The 23,370-nt window shown below is 37.3% G+C and overlaps 1 protein-coding gene across 18 annotated transcripts in view; it reads left to right on the top strand.

The window, feature by feature from the left end:
* Positions 1–23,370, top strand: part of PLEKHA5 (pleckstrin homology domain containing A5) — a 160,116-nt gene that overhangs the window by 92,051 nt on the left and 44,695 nt on the right. For all 18 annotated transcript variants that reach the window (XM_085049192.1, XM_085049203.1, XM_085049195.1 and 15 more), the window contains exons 4-10: positions 1,424–1,507; positions 2,467–2,587; positions 8,766–8,870; positions 12,336–12,408; positions 15,778–15,878; positions 16,802–16,917; positions 22,070–22,537. In XM_085049192.1, the coding sequence (XP_084905318.1) occupies positions 1,424–1,507; positions 2,467–2,587; positions 8,766–8,870; positions 12,336–12,408; positions 15,778–15,878; positions 16,802–16,917; positions 22,070–22,537 (1,068 nt within the window). The remainder of the gene's footprint in view (positions 1–1,423; positions 1,508–2,466; positions 2,588–8,765; positions 8,871–12,335; positions 12,409–15,777; positions 15,879–16,801; positions 16,918–22,069; positions 22,538–23,370) is intronic.

Below are 23,370 nucleotides of genomic sequence, written 5' to 3'. Positions count from 1 at the left end.
GGGGAATATTAAGATAGTCTTGTTAAATTGGGGTTGTTTTTACAAAGCAGGAAGGGTGGAAAGCGTGATATTTGTGAGATGAGCTGTGCTTCATAGTTTTGAAAGTTCAGATGGTTTAATGAATAGGCAGTAAAAGCAGTAGGTATTAAGGATTTAGTGCCTCTGGAGATCATCTAGTCCAATGCCTCTGCTAAAGCAGGGTCATCTAGAGCAAAGTACGCAGGATTGTGTCCAGGCAGGTTTTGAATCTCTCCAGAGGAGAAGCCACAGCTTCTCTGGGCAGCCTGTTCAGTGCTCAGTCTCTCTCACAGAGCCTTTTGCTCACCTTCAGGGGGAACTCGCCGTGTTTCAGTTTGTCCCCTTGCCCTGTCACTGGGCACCACCGAGGAGCGCCTGGCCCTGTGCTCTGGCAGCTGCCCTGCAGATGTGTGGGTGCATCGATAAGATCCCCTCCCAACCATCTCTTGTCCAGGCTAAACAGAACCAGCTTCCTCAGCCATTCCTCATAAGAGACATCCCAGTGCCCTCATCATCTCCACAGCCCTGCACCGAACCTTCTCCAGTAGTTCCTTGTCTTTCTTGGACTAAGGAACCCAGAATCAGACCTCCTTTTCTCTTCCTTCCCTTCAGAGGCTGGAGGACACAAGTCCATACATTTCCTTCTTGAGCATCGGCAGCAGCTGGTAGTTGTTGAATTTTGGCAATTTCTTCCAAATTGTGAAAGCCACTGTGATCTATCAGCATCTGCAGTTCAGTTCAGGGGAGCAAGATACTGCAAAGTGAGCATTTTTGTGCTGCTGAGGGTGGAGCTCAGCCTCCCTGCCACTGAAAGATAGTCCTGAGCAGCGTTCTGAGTTAAAAAGTCATTTGCAAAAGTACAACTGTGATTACTCCCCTCACACTTATTCCAATCACTGAGCATTTATCTGTAATATCAGAAACCTTAAACCAGTATCTTCATGTCCTAAGGATGAAGACAATTCCCTTTACAGTACCATTACTTTATCCTTCTAGAGCAGTTATATATGTCTCATGTTTAACTTGTCCCTGTCCAGCTGAAATTGTGTTTCTGAATACGTAAAGTCATAGCTGAAGTGAATTATCTGTGTTCATATATGAATTAAAACCACTTTTACTGCTGTAGGTTTTAAAACTCAAAACTGTTGCCAACCCAGTGCCAATGTTTTCCATCTCTTTCCAAAGTATTAATGAAGATACTTTAATACCAGTTCTCATCCCTTTTCTGAGTGTGTGTATATATATATGCATTTGTGAGTGTGTACACATACGTGGTTATATACCATGATGAAATATTCATAATTATTTTCACTGTACTGGTATATTCAGTGTACTGGATTTACATACTTCAGTTGGAAAATCAAAACATTGTTGCCTAATACTTTTCTTTATCTCTCTTTCACAGCCATAATGAACGAAAAGTAACCTGCAAGCATCCAGTAACAGGACAGCCATCGCAGGACAACTGTATTTTTGTTGTGAATGAGCAGTAAGTGACTTCTGTTTCACTCTATAAAACACAGGTTTTAAAGCCCATTGGTATTGAAGTAAGAGTCAGTGGTCACTAGTGACAATATTAATTTTTTTCAAGTCAAATCAACATGTATATAGTTTTACTTGTTTAGGTTACTCAAAAGTAATATTAAATATTTGATTCAAACTTTTTAAGACAAAAAGCATGGCCCAAATTTGTTGTATGATAGAAATGCACCACATTTATGAGCTGTGAATTTCCACTTGTCACTTTAGTTATTCTGTAATTTTAGCAAACGACCTAGATATTATATAACAATCAAATAAACTTCCAAAAAGGGAGAAATTTTATAATCACTTTGGGACAATCAGAAGCTGTCAATCTATAATGTTTTGCCTGATAGGTTCTCCTCAATTGGTTATTTCCTTGGCCAGTTGGGACACTTTCATTGGATAATTGGATAATAACTTGGATTTGCTATCCTTGCACTAGTTTTGTAGAATACACAACAATAGAAGAAGGTCTGCATGGAACTTATACCTGACCTCGATATTTTATGGTGACCTGCTCACCACCACTGTTGTAACACTGCTGTTACATGGTGGCTCGAAGGAAAACCATCAGAACTAGCCAAATTTCACAAATGTGCTTGTTCTCACCCAAATGGGGCACAGCCAGATGGGGTCTTTGGAGAGCATTTCTTCCCATTTCCATCTCACACTCATACTTGTCTTTTTCCCTCCCACCAACGCCTTGCACTAATAGAGAAATTCTGCTTTTAAACAGCATCTTAAAATTCATCTCTTATAGATTTGAGTTTAAAACACAGTGCAGGTAACTCTGCAATGAAGTGTGAATTGCTTTCAAATTGGAAAAGTAGGACACAGGCTGTACAAGGCTACTTCTAGGGGTGCTTTTTATTAACAGTCTGCACACACAGCATGTTGTAGTGCTATTACATATTCTATTTTCAGGACTGCTGCAGCAATGTCATCTGAAGAAAAGAAGGAGCGACCAGTAAGCATGATATGTGAAGCAACTAACTATAATCTGACATCAGATTATGCTGCTCATCCAATGAGCCCTGTGGGCAGAGTAAGTCTTTATGTCCAAATAAATTAGAATTAAAATAATTCAGTTATTCCACAAGGTACTAGGCAGTGTCTGTGTTAGTATTCCACTGAAAAAGAGAAACAAAGTTCATATATTTTTCAGGGCACTTATGTCCTTTCACATTTAATGTGGAAACTGAAGTGTCTGAAACAAATTATCACTGTAGCTGTAATCTTTATCAGGTGTCTCAGATCTTATGACTTGCACGTACCTAAATTGTCTACATAACCTGACTTTTCTAATCTGTGTGAACAGCAAAACCTTGAGTGACTGATTAGGCAGCTGGGCAAGCATTGTTACAAAAATTGCTCCATCACGGACAATTGCTTGGATGTCTCCAGGTAAAACAGAGAGAGTTGAAACTGTGTGTAAGGAGTAGTTGTGAGAGAGGTGGGAGGTGACCCTGTGCTAAACAGCAGATGACATTTCCTGCTGTCGGACCAGAAGTAGGAGTCCTGACTTCCTAGGAAAATTCCTAGTAAATGTTTAGAAGAATCCTAGGGTCACCTTAATTTATGTTTAACTTCTCCATTCACACATAGTTTCTCAGAAGGTTAAGGCAAATGCCCAGATGATCTTGTCAACTTTTAAGTTTATTGGATAAAGCTGATGTGTGCCTATTGTGTGCAATTTTTTTTCTTCTTAATTTTTAGCTTTCCTGAGAGACAAATGCACTTGCTACAAAATTAAGAAGTGCCTTAAATTTTCTAGGAGACCAAGATAACAGCTTTGATCAGTGTTGACAGACAAGAGCTGTCATCTCTTCTACTTAGTAGTTAACAGTTAAACAAGGGGGAAAAACCCTATACTTCAGCTAGTCATTGAAAATTTTAACCCTGAGAAGTGCTTTTTCAGCAGATTGATCCAGCCTGCAAGAGAAAAATAAACTTTGGAATATATTCTAACTGAGCAAATTCCTTAATGTCAGAAACATGGATTTAAATAATTGAATTACCATGTAGTAAGAAGCATTGCAAGGTTTCTTTAAGTGCATTTTGGAAACTTTTTGTTGTTTTAAATATCTCATGAGAGAGGCAGAATCCTTGACCTACATTAGAAAACTGTTATTTAATGAGAAAAGTATCTTAATCTATTAATGTTGCTGGGGGGAAAAACAGAGAGTCACAGATGTATTATAAACAGTAACAAAATCCATCTCAACTTTCATATGATCATGTTTAAGTCCATGCAGGAAAACCAGTTTAAAACACAACAAACTAGAAAACCCCTAAACAACAACAGCAAAAAATAAACTCGAAACCAGCTAAGCCCTAGAACAACCAAGCAAGCAAAAAATCCAACGTATCTTCTTGTCAAGAGTCATAATGGTCATGTAGAATGCAGTAATTACATAGCTAGTTCTGTTAAAAATTATTTTTTAGGAAGCAATCTCAGGTTAAATATGCAAAATTAATTCCAATTTAGGAGCATGCATCTTACCAACATTTTTCACACTTCTCTTTCAAAAGAGAAGCTGAAAGTGCCCTTTAGCCTTGTGTTTGTTTCAAAGTCTTCTAGAGGGAAATTGAGATTTCTATGGTCCACTTACTGGCATTTCTTTTACTTTCATTGATTAATGACAATTTAGTTTCCCGAGAAAATAATATTTTGAAAAAAATAGACTGGTGCTCTGCTTTTCATTCCTCCTGCTCTAGTTATTTAAAAGCATTTAAAATATTAATATTAATATTGTGGCTATGTGTGTAATTACTGTACATCAGTTTTGAGATGTGAATTTGTCTGAATTAGTGCAACACCATTTAAAAAGTGTTGTTTTCAGGAGATTAATTGTGGCAAAGTAGTACCACAGCAAATATCAGTCTGCCTTTTCTGGCAGCTATTCAAGGCTACTGAGTTGAATTATTTCTAAAGATGGCTATATAGAAATGACCCATGGGTTGTATCTGGATACAAAACTAATTTTCTTCTGTGTCTTTACTCATATCTTCAAACAGTAGAGCCTGAAATTCTTAGCTGTCTTGCTAACTTTTGAATATAATATTTAGAGTACTGGTGTATTGTAGCATAATAAAACAGCGTAAAATGTTGGTGAGGGAAGTTACAGAGAATTAATTACAGAGGAGAAGAATGTTTCATGTGGTTGCCAAGTCAGTTTTTAGGTGGTTATTATTTTCAGTGATAACTCATGAACACACCTTATACTGGAATGTAATGGGGAATGGAAAAAAAGTTTGGGGTGCAACTAAAGTTTCAGACTGTTGTGGGGTATAGGAGAAAGTTCTTCTTTCTATTAATGTTAATTGATCCCAAATAGATAGGGGATTTAGAGAACTTTCTATTTTGTGTCAGAAAGACTCTCTGGAGTCTAATGCTGTTGCTGACTAGAGGCTAACATGAGCTGAGGCAAAAATCAGTTGCTGCCCAGTAAAAGTCTTAATTCTAATCTTCCGTTCCCACTGTATACATGAAGGGGGCCAAATAACACATTGCAGCTCTGTTAAGTACTGCTTATTTCCTGTTAGCTTGAAGTGTATTTCCAAACATGAAACCACCAGCACAGACCTCTGGCTGTGAAAAAGATCTGCACAGGCTTGAGATTGCTACAGAAGTGCATATTTTTACCTTTCTTTGCAGAATTAAGAAATTCTTTTTGTAGTTGTCTCTTTTAATCTTATTTTTCTTCCTGCTGTTAAAATCACTACCTAGACAAACACGATTACATGTCCAGAATTGCTTTTTAATGTATAAAGTCAGTCATCTTACTCCACGGTTCAGATCTGCTGCTCTTCATTGCTGTCCTGATTATCAGCAGAAAAAGGTGAATAATTTTCTCCCAGTAAGTGGTGTGGAGCGTTAGCCCAGGCCAGCTGCTGCAGAGCTCCTGGTGACTCCATTATAGCTGGGCTGTATCCCAGTGCTCATAAATACTAATCAGTTTGTTTATAGGTATTTCAAGCCAGTCCAGCTTTGAATGGCTAGTTTAGGCATAGTCATACATGTCTGCTCAGGATCCAGGTTAGCTGGAAAATTTGGATTAATAGTCACAAGGCTCATTAGCAAACAGTACAGAAAACAGAAGCAGTGTGAAGGGCAGTTTTGGTGCTCAGAGCTGAACATCTGTACTGTGTTTTCTTGGTTTATATTCAGCCTAGTCCAGTAGTGCTCCTTGTCCATCTTACATTTTAGTCTTACGTAAACTAAATCCACTTTGGTCTATTGTGCAAACCAAAGCACGTAAGAGTGAATGATTGGGGGATTTGCTTCAAGAGCAACCTCCTGGTCCAAGCTGAAATGCTGAGGCAGAAACAGACTCAGCTTGTGGAAAACTGCAGGATTAAAGGGCACTGAAATTGCCTACAAAATCCAGAAAGCAGCATCATTTTTTAAACAGAAGTCGAAAGTGAGAAAGATACAGATTTGTACTCTCTGAGTTTACATGCAGAAAATTTCCTTATTAGCAAGGTTCTCAACCTATGTTTTTCTAACATGCGTGCAATAAGTTTAATGTTAATTAAGTATTTTTGTCTAGTTCTGAAAGCGGAGAAGAAGCCTCACGTAAATCCTGTGTCTTCTACCAGCTAAGCAGAGAGAAAAGCCAATTGCAGCGTGATGAAATGTGCAGCCCCAGATGCTGGCTGGTCTGTTGCCCAGAGTTCAAAACCCTGCTGGTGTTTTTTCAGTTTTGGAAAAGCATGAATATCACTGGCTGGACTTCCTGGCTTTTTCTCAGTACTGGAATTGTACTTCCAGGGTTCTTCCCAGAGATTCTGAGTTTGGAGGCATCTCAGTTGCTGGGACTTAGAATGGATCAGATGGTACCAGGTGTGACTCTAATTTTGCTTCCTCTGTTACCTTTTACATTTTCCAGCAAGTAGTTGAGTCATTCGTTCACTATCCTCTTTTTCTCTTTGCCTTCTCCAGAAGCTGGAGCTGAGCAATATGTCTTGTATTTTTTTGTGGGGTAAAAAAAAGTACTGTGGGGTAAAAAGTACTTGAACCCTTCAGTTCTTATTTTTTTCCCTGTCTTCCTCTGTCCACAGTTTGAGAATACATAATTAAATACAAAATACATAATCAGTTATGTATGAGAGAACACAGGATGGCCAGGGATCCCAGGCATAGCAAGAGGTGGAGGTGATATAAAAAGTCTGAGAACTCATAACTAGTTTACATATGCACCTACACCTACAAAATACTCATTGTCTTAAGGGTCAGAATTTGTTGTGAAGTTATTCTCTCCATGTAGTGTGTGGTAAAATAATTACAAGTCATCTGAAGTGTTCTCTGTATTAACTAAAATTAGAAAGCACTTGTGATGCTGCATTTAATGAAAAGAAGTTTGTATTCACACTTGGCAGGATGTAACCCGTTAAAACTCTGCTGTTAGCTCAGTGAAATTGGACTCAATATGGGTTTCTATCAGACCTACCTTAGAGAGAGCTGTCTAAATGATCTGAATTTGTTAGACTTGACATAAGTGGTTGGTTGTCTTCAGAAGCATCCTTAATGCATTAGCTTTTTTTACAAGTATAGGAATTCTGGAACACATTTGAGAGCCTTTTGTGAGATATGCCAATACAAGCAGTCACACTGGTTAACTGAGAGAGATTCACTTTATTATGGGATTGTTACTTGTTTTTTGTTATATATTCCTTTTTTGCAGCTGGATGTCATAATTCTCTTGGCTTCTTACAAACCTTTGTCCATTTTGCACTGGTAGAATTTTTCAGATGAAAATGTGGAAGTTTTTTACTTTTGCTTTTAATTAGGTTTTCAATTACTTGCTCTGTCTTGCTTTTCAGAGCTGAGTCAAATTTCTGTATCTCCAAGGGAAATTAAAAGCTGATTGTTTTTGTATTCCCTCATGATTCTTGCAAGAAAGGAATACAAAACATCCTAGTCCCATTGTGTTGTAGACTCTAGGCAAGCACACATAGTTTTTGTAATGTTGCTGATTGTTTTTGCCAAGCAATGTTGTATTCTTCAGTTAATGGCATTGTTGACAAAAGCTGCACATAATTTTAAATTAAGTTTTCAGTTTATGATTTTTAACTTACTGTGGGATTCTCTCTGAAGCATATGTAAAACCCAGCTTAGTTCTGTGATGCGTGTTGAGAGAATTTCCATAGAGAAACACCACACCCTAATTTGCAGCAAAACCTGAGTGTTTGTTTAGCATTCCTCCTTTAGGAATTTTGCATAACCTCATGATTAGTCACAGCAGTAGAGATATGGAAGCTGAAACAGGGGATTATATTGTCTCAATTCAAATGGTGGATTTGAAGCAGAGACATGAATACAGCTTTAAAAAACTTACTTGAACTTTACTTCTTCAGCAGAGGAGTGTACTTTGCGCTATCACATCTCATGGTCTCTGGGGCACCAATTCTTACAGAATTTAAAACACAAGTAAATGTTCAGCTTGTTTAGTTACAGAACAAACTTTCTAAATGTAGGCTGAGAAGAATGAAGTGTGAATTGGCAAAGCACTGCACGTTTCTGTGTGCCTTTTCCAATTTCTTCTGGTTATTCAAGTAGAAGGATGAAATCTAAAATGGTTTATTTTTCCTACGTCTCTTAATCATATGTGACCATTGCAAGGTTGTAAAAAGTATAGGCAACAGCTGATACAAGCACTCGAGTTTCAGGGAAAAGTTTCTAAGTAGACCTTAGTGCAAGCAGGTAAAATAATGAATATTCAAACCAACCAAGAGATTACAGAACGAAGAAAGAATACTAAAAAATTAGTATATTTTAGGAAAGGGGGAGTTATATCTTGTTGAAATCTGAACAAGTTTTTGTGTATTAGGTCAGTGTTGGAAGCAGGAAAGAGTAGAATTTTCTTGCCTAGGTGATGTAATTTTTCATAATTTGTAAGAGTTATGTGAGTTCACTTACATTCTGCCTACCTTAGATGAAGGTCAGATATGTATTTGGTTGAGCTTTTACGTGTTAAAAGAAATCTTTAAGTACTTGTCTTGGAATTTGTCTCTATATTCTCTGCAGAAGAAAAGAAAGAAATGCTGAAACCAGCAGAATCATCACAATAATTATTTCTCTAAAAAAAGAATACATTTTGTGTTCTGTAGTCCCCAAGAGGAACACATATAAGAAAAAGATCTTAAAGAAAAGCAAAGCATTGTGGATTTTCAACCGTTATTGATGTCATGGTTGCTTTAACCTGTTCAATTCAATTTAGACATCGCGATCTTCAAAGAAGGTTCATAATTTTGGAAAGAGATCGAACTCCATAAAGAGAAATCCTAATGCACCAGTTGTCAGACGAGGCTGGCTCTACAAACAGGTACTTTGCCCCTCTTCACCCCCTTCTTCTTTTTCCTCTAATGTGTGTAGTGTGCAAAAGACAACCACTTTTATAGAATACAATGACAGCAATACCAGAGGGAAGCTATAAACTGGCTTCCAATTAATTAACTACTTATTGGAAATCAGTCTGATACAAATAAGGACATCAGAAAAGTAAAGAACATTGATAGATTATATATACATGATTCTCTCTAAAAAATCTAAGCAGATGTTGCTAGTAAATAGCTGATTTAATTTCAGGCATGTCAGGATGATGGGACAAGGGTGTGTGACCTGGAGTATTGGGGTTTTTTAAAGTTTTTTTTGTTAGACTATACTTATTTTTTTTCTAAAAGGAAGTAATATTTTCAATTAAAAATTGTAAGTGAAGCCATTTTTTCACATACTTCACATAGGTATGCCTGTTTTCTTAATTCAGAGATAATAATCTTAAAGCCAGAGATAATTTTAGGTTTTCCCATGGAGTGCAAACTAATATGAAGTATGTGCTCTTCAGTATTAAGTGACAGTGTTCGTAGCCTCCCATAGATTTGCTGTTCTACAATACCAGACTACACTTGCTCTTTATTGCTTTGCAGGAATTCAGAGCACAGTAACTTGATTTAAAAAAAAAATTAACAACAAAATGGATTAGGCCATATTAAGAATCTATTTTTAAAGTGCACCAAGAACCCTGTAAGAACTTGTGATTTAAACTCAGCTGAGACAAATGTGTGTATGCAATTTTGATCTACGTTGTCATTTACTGTGCTGACTCAGATAGACTGGAATGACCTGCATAGATTTCTGGGTGCTGGTTATGAGTCGGTTTTTAAAACTGCTCTCAGATAATAAGATCTAGAAGTGTCTATTTAGTGGAAGATTTTACCAGCTTTAGACAATCCTGTGGCCTCTACTCTTATTTGATGCTGAGAGTGAAAAATTCTCACAAAAGTGAGAGGTTTTGTTGCCATGTTTTGGGGCACAGAATCACACAGTTGTCTTGGTCGGAAGGGACTTCATGATGATCGAGCACAACCTCCCTGTTCAAGCAGGCTCAGCTAGAACAGGTTCACAGAACCATGGAATATGCTGGGTTGGAAGGGACCCATCAGGATCACTGTTAGGACCCATCAGGCCCTGCACAGGGTACCCCCAGAATCACACCATGTACTTGGGGGTCTTGTACAGAACTGTGTCCAGCTGGGCTTTGAATGCCCTCACAGATGAAGACTGCACCACGACCTCTTGGCAACTTGTGACAGTATTTGACTATTCTCACAATAAAAAAGTTTACCTCTGCTGAGGTGGAATTTCATGTTTCTTCATTTGTGCCCATTGTTTCTTTTCTTGTCCTTGGCAAGAGTTTGGCTCCATGTTCTTTACAGCCTTTCATCAGCTGTTTATACACACTGGTAGGATGCCTTCTGAGCTGCTCTGTCTCCAGACTGAACATTCCCAGCTCTCTCAACCTGTTTGCATATGAAAGATGTTCCAATCCCTCAGTCACCTCTGTGGCCCTTTGCTGGGTTCACGTTTCTCTTGTAGCAATGAGCCCAGTGCTGGACCAGCACTCTAGCCAGACCTCCATAGTGCTGAGCAGAGGGCAAGGATGTCCTCCCTGCAGCTGCTGGCAGCACTGCTAATGCAGTCTGGGATGCTGCTGCCCTTCTAAGCCATGAGGGTGCATTCCTGGCTCATGAGGGTGCTTGGGGTTATTCCTCTCCAGATGGAGGACTGAGCATTTCCCTTGGTTGAACTTCAAGAGATCCATCTCTGCCTAATTTCCCAGCCTGTCGAGGTCTCTCTGAATCACAGCACAACCATCTGGAATCTGAGCCACTCCTCATAATTCTTACTATCTGCAGACTTGCTGAGGGTGAGCTCTGTGCCTGTGTGCAACTCATTAATGAAGTTGTTAAATTGTCTTGGCCACAGTATAGACCCCTGGGGCAGAGCAGGAAGCACTGGCTGCCCACCTCCTGGGCCTGGCACTTCAACCAGTCTTTAATTCACCTAAGAGCTGAAGAGGGTGTATGTGGTAAAAAATTAAAATGCTGTGTTGTTTGATTGGTGTTTGTAAGCTAAGGAGCTGCTGTGTATTTTCATGTTGTAGTGGTTGTTGAAAGCCAATTTAGTCAAGAGTTTTATCAACAGATATGATCCTCAGAAATCTACAGTGAGTTGTGCAGGTTTCTTTTTGATAGTAAGATTACATGTTTATGTAATCACAGAGAGTGGCAATTTTTGTTTAAATCAGGGTGTGCTCACTCAATGCATGTAATGATACTCTTCTGTCATTTTTCTGCTAATATTTAAGTCCAAGGCCAAGTCCTCTTTTGGAAGATGCTTACAGTGAACATACTTTTTCCAAATAATACTTCCTAGCTAATGCTTGGTTTATCCTTTCTTCTTCTTTCAGCTCGTTTCCCCCACGCCAAAAAGAGCAGAGTTTGAAATACAAGGCTAAAAATTATCCTGACTTTTCTTCGGTGGGGGAACTACCCCAGAAACAAATGCACCCCACAGATTTCATCACAGAATCCCTCTTCTTCTTTGACATAAAACCTATGTACTGCAAGAATATTGCTAATTCACACATACTTTTCTTCTTGGAACAGATTAACATATTTATTAAATCTGATTCTACCAGGATGTGTGTGCAGCAGTGCTCTGGCTTATTGACACTGCAGCAATGGTGGCAATCTTTCATTCTGAGCTGTGTGGTGTAAATTGGTTACAAACATAAAAGAAAATTAAATTGCTTTAGGAATAAACTTTCTTTGGGAAAGAAATTCGCTCTAGATATGTGAGTGGTAGTAGAAGGCAAAGTTCAGCAGAGAGTTTCTTCAGGAAACAGAAGAGGATGTACTTGAAGTATTACCTTGCACTTTTACTTCAATTAGAAAGAAAAGGCTTTTTTTTTTTTTCATTAGTTAAACTGTAGATTGTAATCTCTAGCATACCTGGAGAAAAGGAGGAGGCTCAGAGAGGGCCTTCCTACTCTCTACAGCTGCTTAAGAGGAGATTGTAGTGAGGTGGGGGCTGGTTTTATGTTGCATATTAGGAAAAAATTCTTCACCAGAAGGGTTGTGAAGCATTGGAACTGACTGCCCAGGGAAGTGGTTGGGTCACCAACCCTGAAGGTATAATTAGCTGTGTCCATGATACACTTGGGGACAGGATTTAGTGGTGGACTTGGTGTGCTGGGTAACAGCTGGGACTTGATGATCTGAATGGTCTTTTCCAACCTAAACAATTCTGTGATTCTGTGTTAACTTCAGGCTTCCTGGGTTGCGATCTTTGTTTGCAGTGACAAGTCACGATAAGAAGTCAAACACTTTAAATAACCAAGAAAATGCGCTACTAGCACACACCACAGCTGTGAAGTGCCTGGTTTACTCTATGAACCATTGCTGTCACCAGTCTGAAAGTTCTGACTTGATCCCTGTGATTATTGCAGGATAGTACTGGAATGAAGCTGTGGAAGAAGCGGTGGTTTGTGCTCTCAGATCTATGTCTCTTCTATTACAGAGGTAAGTTCCACTCTTGACAGCTTCGTTTGCTAATTTTACTGGGAGCAGATAAATTCTGACACACCACTCAAATGTAAGAAATAAGCTGCTACTTAACTTAATGGATTCAAATAGTTGTATAGCTGTCAATAGCCAGGCCTACTACTCTTATCTATTTTTTTTCTCTTTCTTTCTTAATTACTGGTTTCACATAAATGCTTCCTGCTTGCCAGGCTATGCTCAAAGGGCTAACCCATTCACAGCCACTTCTATTACTAAATTCTGAATTGTAGTTTTCTCACAGCTTCTGTTGTAGAAACCAAGTATGTCAGGTTAAATCTGATTTTTCATTCAAATTAAGTAGCTGAAATGGGGATAGGGAAGGGATATAGTGCAGGGGAGCTGAAACTCTGCCTTTAGAATGATAAAGAGGATATATATATGCCTTTGGGAACTCTAGTCAGTGTTCATGAACATTTATAAAATGAAATGTTGTCCAATTGCATATGAGTAGAAGTCTCTGCTGTATTTGGAACAGAAGAATCTGTTGGTAAACTCATGTAGACACATCAGACTTATTTTACATGGAAAAAGTAGCTTCTCATTCCAGTCCGGAGTTACATGTGTTAGTCATCCCTTCACCACTGCAGATTATGAACTGAGGAGATAAGCAATTGGCACTTGTGCGTAGGAAAACACAGATAATCCTGAAATAAGGTGTACAACCATATTTGTTTAAAGGAGGCGGAGAGTGAAGAGATTGTGAAGCATGGCAAAATAGAGGCACGTAAAAAGGGCTAGCTGCAGCCTTAACTTTGGTGAAGGGTAACAAAGGGTTTCAGTTAGGGGTGAAACTTCAGAATTGGTAGAACTGGTGCTGATGCTGGTGCTGCTGAAAGCAGAGATTTAAAATGGTGTTCTCTGAAAGTGCAGCATGGATCCAAAGACAAATCAGTTCTGAAACATAAAAGTTCTGCTTGCAACTGGTTTAGTTAACAAATTTTGAATTATTTAAATATTATCATTAGGTTTTGTTTCTCTCTACCCCAAGTAGTACAGGTAGTTGGATAAACCCCTGCTGACTCAAAATTAGGCTAAAATTTCAGTCAGGGAGGCATTGACTGATACAGTTACACTGTGGTTACCTCAGTGGTTGTTATATCCTCTATGCTTTTTACAGGTTTATTTTAATCAAGTCTTCTGGCTCCTTCTTCAAAAAGTTGTAAAGAAATTGCTACATTATAGCTGCCTTAAGAACAGATTACATTGATTTTGGGTACCGCACAGGAAGTTTGTCAAAATAAAACAACAAAAGCAATGAGCAATACCAATAACAAACAGCTCTGTAATCTTACATTTTATTTTCTGTATGTTAATCTACCCAATAAGATGAAATACAAGCAGAATAATCTAAATTGTTTACATGATAAATATAGCTTTTAGCTATTACTCACTAGAAAGCAGTTAAAGCTGTTAAACTGGAATTAAACATGTGCAGTGATAACGCAAAAGGTATTAGAAATGGCTGCTAAAATATAAAAAAAAATTATTCTAAATGCTGTGGTTTTATGTTTCTGTTGATTCTACCTTAGATACTGAAAAAATAGAAAAGGGGGAGCCATGCACTTGCTCCCAGATCACAAACTGTGTTTGTGGCAGTGCAATTGTGGTTGTTGAGGGGTTTTTTTGGTTTTGTTAGTAAATCCTACCAAATTTCTACAGCTGTGTTACAATTGTGTTACAATGAAATATAATTTATAGATGAAAAGGAAAATCATGTCAATGTATTTTTTCACAGCTTAGATAATAGTCTTTTTCGGTTTCCCTGAGGCATGAAAGGCTGTCCACTTTCCTTTCGGAAGGTTGTTCTTACCACAAATAGAAGTTCTTAGAACTGGACAGAAGATCTGCACTTTTTCTCTTGTGCTGTTCATACACAGCGCACAAATAAAAATGGGTATGGGGCAGTGGAGTATGTAGATAAAAGCAAGTGTGATTGGAAACAGATTTTTAAAATCTGGAACTGGAATGTAGCAGTATGTCTTTAACAAAAACCAAAGTCCTCCAGACATGCAGCTGTTCAGTGGAACGAAAATGCTTAATGCTGTGACAAGGCACTCGTGGGGGGTCTTACTCAGTAATTAGTCAAAATATAATCTAGCAGAAGAGAGTTTTTCCCCCAAACAGAGGTCCAAATAAAGTAAACCCCAACATTTGCCATGTATTCTGGGATGGGGGGAGACAAGACACATTTTTATGTGTGGCTAGCAATGAGTTAATATTTGATGTTTTCAGTCATACTTAGGAGTACTGTGGAGTACTTGAAAGTAAATCTACTCCATTTCTTTTCTGCCTTTTAATCAGAATAATTTTAAGCTCATCTCTGCAATTAAAATAACTATCCCAGAAAGCATAATTTTTACATCTAATCTGTCATGTAATGCTAAAATGGCTGGGCACAGCTCTCCCCACATAAAAATCTTAAATGAAGATTGTAGCTTTTCAAAATTTAGTGAGAAAATGAGAACCTGGAAAATATTTTAAATCCCAATGGAAGTGATGATACTTTTGTGCTGTTTAAGTGTATTTTAAATGTATTTAAATGTATTTAAATTTTAACAGCATTAACGCATAATGCTCGAAATTTTGGAATACCTATGTTTTCATCTTAATTTCATAGATACAGTCACTTAGGCACTATCTTCACCTGTGTTTTGGGGGACAGTCTCTAAGAGACTGATTGTGAATAGAAGTTCTGTACATGAAACACAATTAAGACTGACTTCTTTAATTGCATCCAATTATTCCTTTATTAAAGAGTAATTGGATTTAAAAGCTTTCAATTTGTGGCTTTCAGTTAAAATGCCAATTTTTTAATTATAATCTATTGTTTTAAATTTCATGTTAAACAATGTTCTGGGGAAAAGGTGTTTGTTTTGGGGAAAACTTTTTTTTACAAATTGTCTGAAATATATGCATTCTTACAAATGGAATGTAATTGAGCATAAGCTTTGTGAGAATTATAATTAATAATTAAATATTATATTGGGGATTTATGCAGCATAATATGCCTGAGATCAGAAGAAGAATCTTCAAGTTTTCTCAACAGCCAACAGTCATAAGCAGTGTTTTAAACTACTCGTGTTTTCATAGGTATTGCAGGTTGGTTTTTTTTAAATAGGTGGTATTATTGTTCTTGTCACTGAATTAGAGGCTTGGCTTCCATCTGCTCTTCAAAGTTAGTCTGCTTTTCTGGTTCTTAATGCATTTTCCTCTGAGGTAAACTTCTTGTTACTGCTCATGTGTGACTAAAAGACTTACACTTAAGTGTCTGAGTCCAAGTATTGTGTGTCCAAACGCTGTTTCTCTAATCCAAGTCTGCATTCCCAGATGAGAAGGAAGAAGGAATACTGGGGAGCATCCTTCTACCTAGCTTTCAGATATCTATGCTGTCTGCTGAGGACCATATTAACCGCAAATATGCCTTTAAGGTACTGGTATCAGTTTTTCCATTTGATTTTATATCTGAAAGCACCAGAGCCTGATCATAAGAACTCATTTTATGGAGTTATTAGATAAAACAGGATTGACAAACAGTTTATGAGCCTGATTTTTACATAATACAGTAGCAGAAGTTTCAAGTACTTAGCTGGGTGTAAATATAAACATAATTACTGGAATGGGAAAATGGATGGATATCACTTATTAGTAGCCTTTTCTTTCTGGTTCGTGGCTCTTAAATACTGTGTGGTGCCTTAGAATTATAAACCAGCATCTGCAGCTGGACTCATCCCACTAATGCAAGTTCTTTATTTATTTAGATACAAGTATCTTTAGACATAAATAAAACCGATAGTTTGTTATCACTTAAATCACAGTATTTTGTGAATCACTCTCAGGAGTGTTCCATGACAATCTTTTAAATGATGATATAAATGACTTGACATAATATTTTGTTCTGACTTTTTTTATTGTTGTTTTATGAGCTCCTTTTGGCACTTCATTTGGTCTCCTAACCAAGACATCATTTATTTACTTTGGTAAGTACAAGTTAAAACTTACTGTATCATTCAGACTGCCAAAATCTTTGTCAAATCTTATTTATATAACAATTATATAAATTTACATTATTGAATGGTCAATATAGTTTTTAATAGATTGAAGGAATTTAAGGGCTTTTTATTCAGTGTATTAATGAAGAAGCATCTATGATTGAAAATTACAGGCAGTTACTTTGAAAATATGAGTGCAGTGACCAAGAAACTTTGTAGTGTTCCTTTTTTTTTCTGATAATATTATTTGCAGAACTCTTACTAGGTAAAGCATTACAGTGAGTGTGCAGTAACATTATTTGCCTCTTTTCTTTTACAGAATCTTACAATTTTATTGCAATGACCATGTCATTTCCAATCAGGCAGCTCATCCAAACATGAGGACCTATTATTTCTGCACAGATACAGGGAAGGAAATGGAGTTGTGGATGAAAGCCATGATAGATGCAGCACTTGTTCAAACAGAGCCTGTGAAAAGGTAGTGTGGATTGACAAAACATTGGGGCAGTGTATTGCTTTCTCTTATTTAGTAAAACAATCTCAATCTGAAAGGCTGTTTCTTAAAATAGAATTTAAGTTGGCTGAAGTGATTCCTCGTTATATTGAAGACCCAATGCTAACTTACCCATGGTGGATAAAATTTTGCAGTAGTAAAAATAATCTAAGTTCTGTTCTGAATATTGACTGTAAGGAACTAGAAGAAAAAAACTGGATTATTCCTTTAGCCAGTGGCATCAGAAGAAGTGCAGTGACAAATACTATATGCAGGCATGTTTGACTTCCCCTGCCCTCCTGACTGAATAGCAACCGCAGCTCAACTGCTGATAGCCTTTGGCTTAAACCTGTCATTATTCTCAAATTCACAGCTGGAGTTTCTGGCTAAATTAACCAGTTGTACCTGTGGGCAACCTGTGGGGAGCCATTCTTGTTCATCATTAAGCTGTCATCAAATTTACGCTTACCTGATCTGGAGCCTTATCTTTCTGTGTCTGTGTTGACAATGAAAAGCAAATTTTCACCGGAAGCTCTGTGTTCTCAGAAACTGAACACTGACTGCTGCTGTCTCCCCAGTGAAAGTCATTTTCTCTTGGAATCTGGTCCCATGGGTCAGCTCCATGGCATCGGTAATGGAAACCTCATCAACTGAAAGTTTAAAAGCTCCTCGTTATTGACAGCACAGAAGTTATTGCTGATGGCTGCTGTCACTTGATCTATTCTCCACTGTGTTAGTTCCTGCTATCCTGGAGCTAAATGACTGACAGCAATGCTTTGAAACTCTTAAGTTTAAAATAGTAGTAAAAAAATCTTGTAGACACAGGTACCAGAGAAGTTTAGTAAGAATAAACTTTATCTGAGAAATCAGGTTTGTATTGCAGATACAGTGGTAACTTACATATAGTGAAATTTTTAAACCAAATCAAATCCACTCCAAATTCAAACAAAAATCACATATCAACTCTATAAGCACTTTGTAGAGGAATAAAACTGAACAGGGTCATTCCGAATCTTTTTCTGAACTGGTGAAATGACCTTCATTTGGTATTTGCCATACTGTGAATATCTGGCTGGATACCACAGGCAGAACGGGCTTGCCAACAGCCAACCAACTGTCAGAAAAGCAACTTATGTAATACCATCTTGTTGTTTTAATTCAGGCAAGAAACCTCAGAAGAGAACAGAACTAGCTGTGACCTTTGTTGGTAGCCTTGAAATAATTACTTCTAAGAAAATACATTTCAAGCCCAAGTCTCCAAGATGTTCATATCTGTTAGCTATAATGAGGAAGAAAATCCTTCAGACATCTGTTTTGTAAAGAATTTTGTAAAGATTTTGGCTATCAAACCAATTCTTAAAATGAAATATAGCAGGATATGATCTTATGCAGAAGAAATACTGTTCCTTCCCTGTAAAAATCTGTTAAGTATTAAATGTTTTATTACCTCATCTCTAAGTAACGTAAAGTTTGGCATGCATGGAGCTCTAAGGATAAATGGGTTTGGTTCAGTCAAATGGAGCAGTGCTTCTGTTTCTCAGTTCTGTTTTTTCTAGAGGTTCTGACATTGCACTGAATACAGTTTTCTAACAGACTAGATACTTGCAATACAATAAATGAGTAATAAGAACTTGCTTCTGTAAATATTCATGTAAACTGATGTTGAAGTACTCTTAAGTGCTTGTTAATATAAAATGCTCAATGATAAATCAAGAGTTTTTTTACCGCATAATTCTTTAAATCTAGAAATCAAGGGACTTCACTGAAAATGGTACTCTGGAAATCAAATGCCAACAGTCTGTTAAACCAAATCTTTTAAATAATTTTAGCACTTCAGTCTGTATCTTTATTTTTCTGGGAATGTGAGTTCCTTGGAGAGGATAAAGATAAAAGGAATATTTAAAACATTAAGTTAGTGGGAGGGGACGGGTATTTCCAAGTTATTCATAAACTACTCTTCTACTCTTATTTTCCACACATAGTTAGTCACATACACCACAAATGAGATAGTGAGGTGAGAAAATAAAAATGTACCCATTTCTCTTAGAACTGGTCTCTATTAACAGAAGAAATATTCCCTCCTGATATTTACCTGCAGGGAAGGACAAACAGTGTTTGGTCCTATTGACTTAATTGTAATTTCTCCTTTCTAAACATTTTTCCTTTTACCTAGATTGTAAATTCTAGTGTAATGTACTGAGAGACCTATTAAAATAATTAAACCAAATACTTTAGTCAGTGAGGAGCTACTGAAGCTTATGACTCAAAATATGATCTCAACAACCTCTCTGGATCAGCAAAACCTCTGACTTCATAATGTATCCCTGCAGGCCACAGTTGGGTTGTCTCTGAGTACTGATAGCTTGCTTGTGTTTGTAGATTGTAATGTCTATCAACGGACTGATTTATCATTTTTACCCTAAATGCTGATTCTCTACTCTCCCGTGTTTAAGAGTATCATTTTTCTATGCTTTCACTGCCAGCTTGTGTGCTACAGCCTTTGTTTCTTCGCAGTGATGCAGCATGTACTAAGAAAAGATTGCTTTTTTCCCTCCTGGTGTAGTTACTTTCCCTGAACAGCATAAGCCAGGCTGCCAAAAAAGCACTTGTTAGCATAGAGACATCCACAGTGGGGGCTTATTGACGTCACTGTACTTGGAAAAGATGGCTTTTCCTTTTCAAATGATATTTTCAAATGATATTTTCAAATGATATTTTCAAATGAAAATAAAATGTTTTTTTTAATCACAGTCCTCATGTCCATCTGATCATTAATCACATTCTCCCTGCCTCCAGCCCTTTCAGGATTACTTCTTTGTATAAACCAGCATATAATAGTACTTTTCCTGTATTGTGTATTACACGTATGATTCCTGTTTGGTTGCAGAAATCCATAAATTGCATTCAGCACATGCTGAAAGACCCATGTTCAATACTCATTCTCTTTCTCTTCTCCCTGTTCCATCCTCAAATAGCCTGCAAGCGTTGTTGAATATGTCTTAGACAGCTGTAAATATGGAGCCAAACGTACATATGGATTTATGTTTCTTACATTTGCCTGTTAGTTTCTGATAATTTTTTCCCATGTGGATCCTTCACTGTGGAAAGAGATCCCTTGCTCACAGAGTTGGCTGATTTGGGTCCATGAAGTTAGAGAGCCCAGAAGTCTGCTTGAATGTCAGTCCTTCAGCCTCTACGACATCACAGAGAATTTCAAATATGAATGTTTGGCTCTGCTGTGTATAACCATAGTAACCAGTGATGGAGCATGAGATGGCATGGAAAAACAATTCTGTGATTTTGGGGGTTGATGGTTTTTAATTAAAACACAGTGGAAAGTACTAGGAGAGTGTGAATTGAACACAGTGCCAAGTCTTGACTTTGCTGCATGTATGATGGGTGTCCTACAGATCCACTCTCCCTCTCCAGCATGGATTTCCCACCTGTTTCTCTGCTCTAAAGCCCCTCAAGAAAGATTCATTAAAAGTTTTATATTATATGAGAGGGTGAGTGGCCCTGTGAAAACATGCTGCATATATTAATGCCCAGTTCAGGATTATTTGCAGGTAGTCCTTATATTCACTTGTAAACTCTTGAGTACCAGTTAAAACCTGAAATCTTAACACCCTTTTTTGACTTGATAATTGTGGAAAATGGAGTTTTTCGTTCACGTTCCTGTTTGGGAAATTCCTTTGGTTTCTGGTAGAAGAATGGGGTAATACAGTTTTGAGGTATACAGTTTTGAGGTGGGAGTGAGGAGGTGATCCATTTTTTTTCCATAACCTTGTGAAGGATCCTAGGCAGAAATGTCTGGTCTTGGGAAAAATTTAAAGTCTTGTGGGGAAAAATAAATGCCTTTTGTTCATGATGGAGTAAGCAATAATGCTTACAGCTGTATATGAGGTTAGTATTCTTGTGCTCCTGGTCAGTTGTGTATGTTCTGGCCTTTTTACAGACACTTGAACTGGGCACAGTAAAAAAGATGAATAATGCATTTGGAAAAAAAAATATTCAAAACAGCACAAAAAGTTAATTTTACATCATCTTAAAATAAAGTGTTGTTCTTAGTTTGGTTTTATACAGAGATGTAATCTTAAAGAATTATATCTCTTCCTCTTCTTTCCTCCCATACCAAAAAATGTTGAGCAAAACATTTTAAGGTGGTGGGTTTTTTCTTGTGAACTAAAGCAAAAAATCACTATTTGAGCTGAAATTTAAGTTTAGGTTCTCCCCGTATGGCAAAAGATTAAGCTTCCCAACATTTTGAAAATTCAAAAAGATCACTAATAGAGCTGCACACATTCAGTACTTGTGTAAATACTGTTAAGCAGTAGCAATTCTAAAAATATCATTATTTTTGTGGTACAGTTCCCTAAATCAGCAGCTATTTTCTCCCTTAAAATTAGAAAAGCCACAGTCATTTTCCACAAAATGTATGCCATCCAAAGTGATAACATACCAAAGAAACCTAATTGATACCAATGACCATGAAAAGTCATTTTCTTTCTTTAAAGGAGCTCATTATATGCTAAATTCAGCAGTGTTGTGAATCACAAGCTGACTCTGAAAATCATCTGAATTTCAGGCTCTTGACATTCGGAAGCTGTAGCTCTTGGAGAGCCACTGAATTTTTTTTATCCTTTGAATGTTCAGCCTGAGCTGAACACCCACTTTTTCAGACTCTGGCTTTATTTCCTGTTGTGCACGCTTTTTCTGGGGTGTTAATTGGCTGTTGACTTCTAAAAAAAAAATTACCTCCTGTTATAATTGTTTGTAAAACAGCAAAGAAAGAGAGAAGTATAGAAGAAAGAAATACTCACACTTGCCAACCAGAAAAAGCCCAAATCAGCCAACTGAAGATCAACCAAGCACTACCACCAATCCCCAAACAAAAATAAAAACAAAAGGGAAAACAAAACAAAACCAAAAAGCCCCCACCAAACCAAAACAACAGTAACAAAAACCCCCAACCTGTCTTCGATTATTGGGAAAATGTCCTGATTTTTTCTCTCAAAGTCAAGATGTTGTTGTAAAATATATGGACAGGAGTTCACTGAGACAATTTTCAGTTTTTTATTACTATTTGTAATGAATATTTTTTTTTTGGTATTATAGCTTGTCATACCTTCCCTTTCAGAATAGAGAAATATACTGTTGAAAATACGTCACCTCGAGAGGCAAATAATATTTCAAACCATCGAGTGCTAATTAAGCCAGAGACACAAAATAACCAGAAAAACAAAGAAGTGAACAAAAACGAGGAGAAGAAAGCTTTGGAAGCTGAAAAATACGGATTCCAGAAAGTTGGGCAAGATAAACCACTAACAAAAATTAACAGCGTAAAACTAAATCCTATGGGATCTGAGTACAGGACTTTGCCCATAAGCACGATTCCAGCTGGACACTTCAGACCTATCCATTTGAATGGATCTGAGAATAAATCCATGGGAGTTGTCCTGGCAGATGTGGCAGATGGGGCTCATCACAGCGCGCTGCAGGCACACATGGAGTCCGAGAGGGTTATGCAGAGAACAAATTCCATGCTGCAGCTGGAACAGTGGATTAAAATACAGAGGGGGAAAGGACAGGAAGAGGAAACGAGAGGGTAAGTACTGTGTGATAGTTTTATTAATTTTTTGTGTTAGGCTTTCTAGTAAATAAGACTTATACGTGAATCCTGGTTAGGTTCATTAGTTTTTGGTCTATATGACATGAACACATCCTTCATTGTTCTCTGTAAGAAATGCCTGGATGACTTCTCAGAACAGATTTATGAAAGTTTCTTTTATTAGCATTTGAATGCTTATTAATAAATAAAACTATATTAATAACAAAATTAATAAGTGGCGAGAAACCCTTTTTGGAATGTCAGGAATTTCTCCTAGCACAAAAAAGGTGTCATCAATCATAAAAATTCTTTTTTGTCTTAAAATCTGTTCTTGAAATTGCCCTCTCTTCCGCAGTTTTTTGTTCACAGATTTTTGTAATAATATTTTATTTCAAACCTAAAAAAAAAAATCCAGGAAGCTTTTAAACTTTAAGCAAGCTTTAAATGAAGAGAGAGAGAGAAGATTTAGCTAAAAGTTAGACACAGAAATCTAACTTCATGCTTAAAGCTTCTCTTCTCATGCAATTAGCTATCTCCCAGGTATAATATTGAGCTTTAGTGTGTATTCATGAAGCTTTAAAATGATGTGTGAATGATTTGCAATATTGAATGTCATGCCAATAGCAATTTCTCTGACAGAAGCATAGGGATGTTGCTTCCAGGCTGGCTTACAGACAAGAATCTCTAGTAGGAAAATGTAAAACATTTTTAATATTATATTTGATAGGAAGTCTGGAGATGCTATCACAGGACATATTTTGAAGAGCTGGAAATTAAGGAGTTTGTGTATAGATGGATGGCAGAGCAGAGCTTAAGATAAATGAAGTTCA

This window comes from Lichenostomus cassidix, chromosome 1Aa (assembly GCF_008360975.1).
Source record: "Lichenostomus cassidix isolate B80296 chromosome 1Aa, HeHo_3.0, whole genome shotgun sequence".
Lineage (NCBI taxonomy): Eukaryota > Metazoa > Chordata > Aves > Passeriformes > Meliphagidae > Lichenostomus > Lichenostomus cassidix.
The sequence above is the reverse complement of the archived record's forward strand: the minus strand, read 5'-3'. Positions and strand labels throughout refer to the sequence as shown.